Below are 11,461 nucleotides of genomic sequence, written 5' to 3'. Positions count from 1 at the left end.
CTCTATTCCAACACAATGCATCACATTCGGTGTTCCTATCGACTGGCTTACATGCTGTAAAATACATTTTCCAGATTGATCACGCGCATCACAGCCGGGCTTTCTTTGCAAGCGCCGAGCGAGCTATAATATAGGAGGCCCAACCCTTTGCCAAAACGACTGCCTGCATGGGCTACATCAATATTGAGGCATGCATGCACTATCATCAAGGTGGAGTTTTTTTTTTTTTTTTTTTTTTTTTAACAGGAGAAGAGAGAGAATAGTGTTTGGTTTGTTGCGCACGGGTGCATGCGTGCGTGCGTGTGTGTGTGTGTGTGTGTGTGTGTGTGTGTGTGTGTGTGTGTGTGTGTGTGTGTGTGTGTGTGTGTGTGTGTGAATGAGAGACAGACAGACAGACAGACAGACAGACAGACAGACAGACAGACAGACAGAGAATGGAGAATCACCTTGATTAAGCCACGGGAGGTATAAACTAGAAGGGGCTCGGCGTGGTGTGCTCATGTTGTCTGGGAAAAATATTAAACATTAATGCGCTCTGAGGCAAGGCAGGCAGCGTCGCTGCACCTCCACTACACATTATAGCCCCTCTCTCTCTCTCTCTCTCTCTCTCTCTCTCTCTCTCTCTCTCTCTCTCTCTCTCTCTCGTCTCCCCTTTTGTGCTCATATGGGCAGTTATGTCAGCGCATCCGTTAAACGGCGAGGCAGTATGATGTTTACCCATTGAGTAATCACCGCGTTTAACAGCGTGACTTCTATCTTGTCACTGGGTCGGTGCAATATAGAGGCCGAGGGTGAATTTTGAATCATGTTGGTTGTCAGGTAGGCTAGGCAGCCTAATATATATAGGGGCTACATTTATCAGTAGCCCATTATAGCCTATAGTATACACAGTATATCCTGAGTGTTAACTGAGCTCCGAGGTGGACCGTTCCGGGTCCAATTGTACACTATCGGAGTAAAATTAACGTTCAGGATTTTACATGTGCGCGAAGGCCTATAAGTGGGGCTCCAGATACACCTTATGGAAAGCGTTACATTGTAAAACTAAAAGATTATCTCTAATTGCATGTGGACCTTTGCAGTTAAAATAAAAACCCTTGTAACATTCGCTGACATATGAAAATGCTTGAGAATGAGACCATTGTTGCCTATTTGTTTTTTAATAGTACAGTCACCATCACACAACTCATCACCCGACCGTTCTGCAAAAAGCTGCATCATGGAGTTTTAAGCAAATCGAAAAGGCAACAACCAATAAAATTCAAGAAACAATGAAAATCTTTTTTTCAAGACGAAACAAACAAAAAAAAATGTATTTTTTTGAAATGATATATTAAAAGTGCTTTTGATTTTTCTCATGTCTCTCCTCTTTGACTGATGATCGACTCCACACGCGCACACCAAACCCATAATGACCGAGGGAGGAGAGGGGTAAGTGGGCGTCCCTCTCCGCCTCGCTCCGTTAAAATGTCCAAGGAGGTGAGTTTCTCTGCAGTGACAGGTCCATACGTAGAATCAACGGGGGGAAAAAAGTTCAACCATCAGTTGGTGGTGATATTGTCATAGCGATTAGACTGTTTCTTTTTTCTTTCTTATTTGTCTAAATTTGTCTTTATTTGTTGTTGTTTTTTTCTTGTTGTTGTTTTTTTTCTTTTTCTTTTCCTTTTTCCTTTCCTTAATTTCTCACTTCAATTTTAATTCTTGGAGAACATAGCTTCGACAACATATATCGCACTCATTATAAGAAGCAAAAAGGTTATATCAAAAAATTATTAGTATAGAATCACAGAAACCCTGGTTTGGAACCAGAAAAAATACAAAACAGAGAGGTACATAGACACAGGACATTTCTTATAATTGCTTGGAAACATAATATTCCCGCTAAAGTCTTGATTTATTTTTTTTTACTTACTGCGCATATGATGTTTTTCATTTTATTTGTATTTTTTTCTTTTTTTTTTACAAAAAAAAAAGGAAAATAAAGACTAGTATTTTACAAAATGAAGAGAATTGTTCTTGAAGTAGGAGAGTGGATTTACACAGGTGTAAAGTAAGTCCCAAGTTCCATATTTTTCTGTACATAATGTATTCCATATCAAGTCCCAGAAGACAAAAAAAGAGAAGAAAATAAAAAGTCATATGTCTTCCACTGCTTCTCAGAAAAGGTCCTATATATAGTCTTCTTGTGTTGGAGGTGAGGAGGGTGTTGGGGGGGACGGGCAGGGCGGGGGGGGGGAGGGGGATCGAGGGGGGGGATGCTGAATTTTGGTCCATTTTTCTCTCTTTTTTGCGCTCGCTCGCATCTCTCATTAGGGATCATTGGATGGACATGTAAGGCCAGTTGAAGCTGCTTCCGGATAATAGCATATCCCTGATGAGCGTTTCAATAGGAGTTTTACCTACCAAGCGGACGAAAAACAGCTGCTCGATTACCGACGAGGAGACGGTGCGCAGCGAGGGCAGCCGCAGCAGGAGCTTGCCGAAGCGGCTGGGCTGGTTCGGGTACTGGCTCCGCACGTACTCCTCCAGCGCGCACTGGGACTTCTCCTGGAGGCTCTCGATGTGAGCCGCGTCTGACAGGCCGCAAGCGTCTGCATTTGCACACAGAGCAGCAGACCCCCCAAAAGACAGAGAGAGAGAGTGAGAGGGAGTGAGAGAGAGAGAGAGAGAGCGAGAGAGAGAGAGAGAGAGAGAAAGAGACACAAAAGCACTCTGGTTATCATTCAACATCAGCGTTACGTGTTATTGACAAAGTGGAAAGAACAAACACCGCTGCCCAAACATGCTACATCACGCTGACTGAGGGGGACTGTCATGCAGAATAAACAACGGGGCTGCCTCCTCTGCTGAAGTGGGGGAATGCATTGCACCACCGCACAAGGATATACCCAGCCAGCCTGGCTCTCACACAGCAGCCAGAGAGAGGGAGAGAGGGGGAGAGGGAGGGAATAGGGCTATTCTGCGGTGAAAAGGGCACTAAAAACGGCGCTGTTGTACTGTAGCCTCTCCTCACACGAAGCCAGTGGAGTATTACAGAGAAGAGAACTGATGGAACACGTACGGGAGCATGAAGGGCGGAAAGGTGGGCTATATAGGCCTGAAGGCCACAATACTCGTGATTTCTGGGCCTCAGGGGATTCAAGTATAAGGAAACATAAACGACACTGATGAATCTGAAATTGCGCTGGCTGTAATGTGACCTAATTACTTTCAGTAAGCTGTGTTAAGTCATTTCGCCCGGCTCTAGTCTTTTTCTCAATAGACCGTTCTTGGCCTGTTTCTTTTTTTCTTTTCCTTTTTTCTTTTTTCTTCTCGAAATGGAGCCCAGGAAAGACCCCTGGAAGCAATCAAATTTATTAGCATGGATGAAGTCAATAGTCACGCAAAAAGAACGTAAAAAGTGTTGCGAAAATGAGCCGGCAAACACGTGCAAAAATGTGTTCTCTTTTCGTACACAGTCGGGGGTTGTTGCTTGCAGCCTATATAATTGCTAGCCCACGCACACTAACAACAGTATAAGACATAAAGACATAAAGTTTATGTCTCACGATATGTTTTTTTGCACGTTATCAAGAAACACTGTTTATCACACATAATCCACTGGCGTGCGTGTCTTGTTTGGGGGGAAAGGTTTGCCGTAAACAGTTGTGTATAGGAGGGCCAGGCTGTATTAGCTCATTGGCATATGGCCGTTATAACATGGGACCGAGCCTATAACGGTTCTGTATTAGACTGTGCTTTTATAGCTATACACTGCACAAGAAAGAGAGAGATAGCTTCGGTTTCTCGAGCCCCTAATACATTAAACAGCGGACAATAGCGTCCGAGAGAGGCTTTTAAGTCTAATCGTGATTTCTCAGGGCTATAACTCACTATGGCCAGACACAATAACCTTATGAACTCGCGGACTGCGTGGGGGCAACGCTGAGTTCTTCCGCGGGGTGATTTACTATGACCTTAGTCCGGCCGACCAGGCCTCATGTATGCAAATCAGTTTGGATTAACGATGAGTGTGTCCCCCCCTCCCCCTTTCAATATACACACAAACAATCAATGGGATTGAAATGAATTAAATAAAAAGAAAAAGAGGGGGGAGAGAAACATCTCTTGCAAACTATATAATAGCCCTACTTGTGAGAGGGATGCACTGCAATACAAGCATATAGAGTTCAAGGCATTGCAGGGACAGGGGTGTTGGGGGTGGGTGGGTGGGTGAGGGGGGGGGGGCGCACTTGAATGTGTGTCAAAAGAGATCTACGTATATAATCACCCCCATAGCTGCTCCCCCACACACAACGCCTGCCCGCCTGCCTGCCTGTGCAACCCCGGCCGTCACCCGTGCACACCCGTGCACACCCGTGCATATCACTACATCAACACGCTTAAAACATGGGAGGTAAAAGGGCAGATAGTTTGCAAGTTCACAATCGATACGACTATTTAAGCGGCAGGTTTGGCACATCGTGTGCTCTGCTCATATTGTATTATAGACCGATATGTGAGACAATTATACGACGGAGCTATGAAAGAATGGAGATGTGTAACCATGTTTGCCTGATCACTTTCAGTGAGTGCATTCGAAACACAAATCTCAGGTTATTGCAAAGTATATACTATTATACTGTATACTGTGTATAATTTATACATCCACTCTGGTCCTTGGCAGGGCTACACAACGTGACTTGTTTTGGCCGACACCAGTTATAGTTTATCACAGCCTAACTAAACGATCTCTTTTAGAAAACAAATAAAGTGTTATTATCTCCGCTAAGTCTCTGGTTTTGTGGATAATTGGACCGAATTGCTGAAACACTGCAAGAGAGGGAAAGGTAGGCTATACTATAGCTTGCAATGCGGCTCGCGTGTTGCACAGGGCTGGCTCATGTGGGCAATTCATTTATAAGGTAACGACATATTAGCAGTATTTTACGTCTAAAAGCAAAGTTAGGCTATTATTTTTCTTTTTAGCTGAAAATGTACTTTTACTTGCTAATTGTGTATCATTTAAGTATAGCTATACGGCGTGTCACAATTAGCTGCCACGTCCAAAAATCTGAAATTTAATTATTACGCCTCTAGAAAGTTTAAAAATATCTAAAATTAAAGAGAGCCGTGTCCTCTGAGACAAGAGGAGCAGAGCTCGGTAATGGTCTTCTATTCGCCAGAGAAGAGAAAATGGAAGGGCTGAGGGCGCTTTAATAGCTTTGAGTAAAACACTTCCTCTGTGATGTCCCCTTTTTTCTTTTTTTCTTTAAAGAGTCAAAACAAGTTCACACTCAAACTTAAGAGTTAAGATATATTGCAAGCAAAGCATGATAAGGTGATAGGTGATAATATAAATATATAGGCTAATATAATATAACATAGTCATATAATATAATATAATATAATATAATATAATATAATATAATATAATGCAATTGGATATTTTGTGTGAGGTTTTCAGGCTCCTAGAATATTGATATAAGTAAATAGGAGAAATCAAAACAACCCTAGGCTACGTTTATGTGATGTGTGATGTCTCAGTCAGCACTGCAGCTGGCATGCTTTCTAGGTATTAGTTGACTTTTGTTTCCATTTTTTATTTTTGTATTTTAATTAGAAACATCCCAAATAAAATAAAAACGCCAATTTATTCAGAATCCCATCTAATTGTAGTAATTAACCCACTGCCTGATATAATTATGCCGCCGACAGGTTTAACGTATTGCTTATGTGGTCAAGAAGACATGTTTGGGGCAAGTTCAAAAAGTATAGCCCGGTGTTTTGGGGCCTAAGCGGACCTTTTTGGTTGACCTTCCCTTCACACATTTAGGGCTAATTGGCAGCAAGTGTCCACATCCCCAACCCCAAAAATACCAGCTAAATTACACCCCCGAGTAAATAGGGACATCGGGGTCTGGTGGCCCGACCCCAATTACACTGTCCGTGAGTTCCTACTTTTGAAAATTAATGATTCTGACTTTCAGTCTTTCTTCACGAGTATAGTAGGCTAATGACAAGAGCAACATATATCATCCAATGGTCAATTAATGAATTGGCCAAAGATTAATCTTCAATCCTATATCTATAGCCATGTGTGCGTGGAGCAGCGCTGCGTCTCTGTCTGTGTGTCTTATAGACATGGATAGGATGACGTATTAGTCAACTTGAGCAGTTATTCTTTGATGTCGGCATGCTGAGGATTATTTCCTGTCCTCCCATGACACGTGTTTGTGCACGCAAAACAAGGATAAAAGCTTGCACCACAAGTCATAAATACATCAGCTGTCACAGCCCTACAAATCAGCCGCTATTTTATCTTTTTGCGCATAATTATCTGACACCTGTTCCAAATCTCTCGCATGGATACAATTTCATGAGATGTCAGACTATCGGCAACATCGGCTCAAAAGTGCATGCGTGTTTTAAAAAATGAAATAAAATAAAACATGTTTTAGACCGACAATTATGAAATATGTTAAGCGTATATAATGGGACTCTGCCAAATCCAATAGCTCGCCCAGCCCTCCTCAAACACGTTTAACCGGGCCTATTCTATACTGTTAAAAAACTTGACGCACTCTTTCAATCTGGATTTGTTTACTCGTCTTATGCTGTTGCCTGTGAGTGACATGAAAATGTATGCAAGTGGATATGCAGCAAGCTGTTGTCAGAGCACCGCCATATAGCAATGAGTAGCCCATGATACGAGACAGCCATGTTTCCTAATGCCTGTGTTTTTATCCCATAACTGCCGCCGTCTGCCTCAGCCTCTCTGCCCATACATAGCAGTATATATCCAGCCGTTTCGGCCGTTAGTGGTTCCCAAACTTTAGCTATAAAGACCCAGAAATTAGACGTTTGCCCGGGACCCAAACTATAGTGAAAACAGTAGATCTACAAGCTCACAATGCTTCGCTTCGCGCCGGCGTTTGTGAGCTTGTAGATCGGCTATTTTCACTACTTCTAATACATTGTGTTCTAAATTTATGGTATTTCTTAGGGTTTTCTTTGATTACTTCACGAAATTACTGTGGGGGGGGGGGGGATTTTCGGACCCTGCTAAGGGACACACAAAAAGGTCTGCGACCCGCAAATGGGTCCCGACCCACTGTTTGGGAAACAGTGGCCTATATAGTGTGTCTGTGTGACTAAAGACTAATCATTGTTGTGTACATCCCTGAACTGTCTGCATTGAGTAACCTCGACACACAAACACTGTATTAATCCCTTCCCTTCAATTGTACATATCTTGTTTTGATTATGTTGTATTGATTGTGTGTATTGTGTGTACACTTCTGCTTTGGCAATGCAAACGCATATGTTTTCTCATGCCAATACAGCCTTTTGAATTGAATTGAAATGAATTGGATTGAATTGAATTGACTATTAGGCCTTCAACTTCATCTCATAGCAGCCATCATACAGGACACCCACCTGATGTGAAAAGTACTATCGCCTTGATGCAGCTGTACTCCGCCGAGTCTACGTGCAGGGCCTTGAGCTTCTCCACTTGCTCCTGGAAGATCCGAATGTGGTCCATGAAAGCCACGACGCGGTCCGCGGACATCGGCGAGGCGTGCAGGCCCGCCGCGGCGAGCAGCGGGGCCACGTGCAAGGGCATGGAGCACTGCGCGGCGTTAAGCACGAACAACTCGCTCCACGTCAGCCTGAGAAGCGACACCTGGTCGGTGATCTGCAGGTCGGGGAAGAACGGGATGTTTCTAGCCCACTCCACGGCGCTGAAGAGCAAGCGCGCCGCCAGCTCGCAGATGTTCTCGATGCCCATGATATTGTTGGGCTGCATGCACTGGCTCCCGTACCGGGACGTCGGGTAAGGCTCGGCCCGGAGCAACAACGAGATGTATCCGGACAGATAGCAGTGGCCGTTGAGGGGGTCTCCGTTCGTCAGCGCATACTGGCCAGGGTTCGGTTGGGTTGGGGGCATTCGTCCTCGCTGAACCGCTGACAAAAAGAAAGAGAGGGAGAGGAAATGTGCATCCAGGACTGATAAACATTGTTTATGTAATACAACCAGAGCTGAGTGCTATAATAGCATAAAGCCGTGTGTTTCTCTCAGCTTGCATCTGGGCTTAACATTACAAATCAAAAGGCTTTCCACACAGCAGGTACTATGTGCTGTGTGTGTTTGGCCATATTACTGTGGCCGAATAATTCTATCGACAACAACATAAACATATTAAGAACAGAACTGCACTGTCCCTCTGCATCGGAGTAAGGGCTCATGCCGGTTTTTATGGATAGATATGTGCAAATTAAAAGTCCCTCACACTCTCTCTCACACACACACACACACACACACACACACACACACACACACACACACACACACACACACACACACACACACACACACACACACACACACACACACACTTTCATCATTCATACACAGACGCATCTATATGCAATTTTACGTGACCTAACATTCGCCGACCACGATTTGCCCAACTGTAGCCCATACACTAAAGGGGCATTAGAAGGCCGTGGTGGTTAATTATCAACGATGCGTGCAGTAGCCTATTTGTGCTGCTCCACTATTGGATTTATCAACGCTTTGATTTGTGTTAATATTCCACAAATGCGCCGAAAACACATTACAATTCAGACCGATAATTACCACCGAGCGCAAAAACGTGTACAAATGTTATCCTCTTCAACAGCTCGCTCGAAAGGAAACCCTAATCGCTATACATTGTTGTAGCCTGCTATGTGTGTGATTATCAATTAAATATTAATATATAGCCCACGGCTTAAAAAAAAAAGAACGCATCGCACATTGTACTACACGCCTTACATATGCGCGCAAATGACCGATTTAAAGCAGGGGTCTTTTTTTGTTTTTGCGCGTTTATAGCGATGAAAGGACGGCTTGACGACGATCGAGGAGGAGGGAAAGTTAACGGCCTCTGGTGCACAGGGCAAAAACAATGAACGAAGCCCTGCACAACTTCAGTGGCCGTTCTATATCCACTGTGAGATGTCTACTCAGCATGCCAGACGGAGGGAGAGGAGGCTGTTATAGCTCTGTTATGCACCAATAACGCACACACGAACCGTTGGCTCTTTATGTACTACACGAATTATTATAAATTAGGCACTATATGGAAGTGTCTATTAGTAGGACGCACGCGCGTGCACGCGCACGGGCCACACACACACACACACACACACACACACACACACACACACACACACACACACACACACACACACACACACACACACACACACACACACACACACACACACACACACACAGTCCGCCTTGTAAGACCCTGCGCGAAAGGGGGCAAAAAAAACACGTCTGCTAGACCCCGACGTCTTGTAGATTAGACTGTGACCAAAAAAAATACGAAGTCATTAAATTAAAATGTTAAAATCGCGGGCTGTAATAAAGTAGTGGTTCGGTCAAGACGGCCTGGACGTAGCCTATACGCTTGCAGAGCCGCCGAGTGTCCCTTTTTTAACCCTCTCTCCCCATATATATATTTATATTTGAGGAAGAAAAGGAGCGGATCACTCATGCAAACATTCCCTGTGAAAACATGGAAGGGGAGACTGCGGTACTAAGCCCAGTCAGTCATATATAGCACTGTGTGGTGGTGACCTTAATGCAATATGGCAGCCCCTACCCGTCTGCTACTGGGATGCAGTAATCACGAGTGGCATTAGAAAAATATATTCACCTTCCCGCCGCATTCCCACTTTTAAACATTTCTTCAGCCGACAGTATTGGCACTGATTCCGGTGGTGCTGGTCAATGGGACAGTTCCTATTGGCGCGACATGTGTACGTTAAGTTCCTCCGCACGCTCCTCTTGAAGAAACTTTTGCATCCCTCGCAGGTGAACTGGCCATAGTGCTTGCCGCTCGATTTGTCTCCGCACACGACACATTCTATGTGCTGCGCCTGGCTCCCGGAGGTCTGGCTCTTGGTGTTGTCGGCGGCACCCGGCGTCGACGGGGGTCCCGGCTGGCTGGGGGTCTGCGGAGTGTGCGGCGCCGCCGACGCCGTCTGCTGCTGCTCCCTCGCCGGCTGCGCTGCTGGGTTGGGGCCGCTCGGAGGTCCTCCGGCCACGTCTTCTTGCGGATCTCTCCAGACGCTAACTACCATTGCCATATCTCGGCCCCGGAAAGTGCTGTAGAGCGAAATGATCGCTGGTGTTTATGAACCGTGTAGAGGAGAAAAAATAACAACCAAAGCGAAGAGACCTCCAAAGGAAGAAAAAAAAAAAAAAAAAAAAAAAAAAAAAGGACAGCGGCAGTGCAAAGTCAAGCCGGAGCAACACGCCAATCTCACAGGGTAAGAAGCGAGTAGAAACGCGATCAATACATTCAAAAATAGAGGAGGGGATGGAATATAGGCACCCGATCAGGATATGCAAGTATCGGGAGGCCAGTTCCAAGGTATATTGCGGTCAGCCATTCAGGAATCGTAATCTTGTAGAAAAAAACCCGAAACCAGACGTAACAAATTGCAGTTTGGTATAAAATAGCCACAAAGGAGGCAGCGGCGGCGATTCACATGGACGTAGAAACGAGCATAAAATCTTTCTCTGGAAAGACACGCCGATCCCAAAGTGCTGCGGAGAAATAAATTCCTTTCTCTTTTCTTCTCCTCTCTCTTTACTCCCCGTCTTCGCCGTAGGAGGGGAGGAAAAAACTGAAGAGCCGGGATTTTTACATCTATATTCTTAAATAAACCTCATCTCGCCCCGGTGAAAAAAACCGCCGTCGCCACCGCCGAATGTAGTGTCCATGTAGTTTCGCCTCTCCGACAGGAATGGAGACGAACGGCGAAAAGATAAAAAGGAAGAAGGGGAAAAAAACAACAACTAATAGAATATGCAAGAAGAGAGAGAGAAGAGAGAGAGAGAGCGAGAGAGAGAGACCCCCAAAAAATGAATGCGCTTAAACGGGAGGACCAGCAGCGGAGCAATGTTTCCGAAACGGGGATCTGCGCGAATGTCTGTATATAGTGAACTTTGACACTACTATTGAAACTGACACGTTTCTATGGAGATCGCTGCGCCTTATATGGTGCTCGTGTCAAGGAGCCAAGAGAGGGGCTGCTGGCAACTGATAATCAAAGGCGACTGACTGGCCAGAGCCCTGCATTGAGGGGGGGGCGGGGGGGGGGCGGAGGGGAGAGCGAGAGAGCGAGAGAGAGAGAGAGAGAGAGAGAGAGAGAGAGAGAGAGAGAGAGAGAGAGAGAGAGAGAGAGAGAGAGAGAAATGGGAGGCTAAGGTTAGCCAAGCCTCTTTCTCTCCATTGGTTAGAGTCGTCGATCCTTGCTACCTACGACTAGGGGCTCTGACAAGCACAATTTACATTGAGCTCGCCCCGCGCTGCTATTTACTTTGAAACCTGATTAGTATGGGCCGTCTATTGTCACCAAAAAAAAAAAAAGAGAGAGGAAGAAACCGGGGATAGAATAGCCGAAAAGCTGGGGTAAC

The 11,461-nt window shown here is 45.1% G+C and overlaps 1 protein-coding gene across 1 annotated transcript; it reads right to left on the bottom strand.

The window, feature by feature from the left end:
• Positions 1–1,041: 1,041 nt before the first annotated feature.
• nr2f1a (nuclear receptor subfamily 2, group F, member 1a) lies at positions 1,042–10,983 on the bottom strand. Its single transcript, XM_080739469.1, has 3 exons — positions 9,693–10,983; positions 7,420–7,947; positions 1,042–2,591 (listed from the first exon to the last, which is right to left on the bottom strand). The coding sequence occupies exons 1-3, from the start codon at positions 10,123–10,125 to the stop codon at positions 2,317–2,319; spliced, it is 1,236 nt and encodes a 411-aa protein (XP_080595595.1). The 5' UTR covers positions 10,126–10,983; the 3' UTR covers positions 1,042–2,316.
• Between the last annotated feature and the right edge of the window lie 478 nt (positions 10,984–11,461).

Source organism: Nannobrachium achirus (genome assembly GCF_963921795.1).
Source record: "Nannobrachium achirus genome assembly, chromosome: 12".
In the NCBI taxonomy this organism is placed as follows: Eukaryota; Metazoa; Chordata; class Actinopteri; order Myctophiformes; family Myctophidae; genus Nannobrachium; species Nannobrachium achirus.
This window is presented reverse-complemented; position numbering and strand designations above follow the sequence as displayed.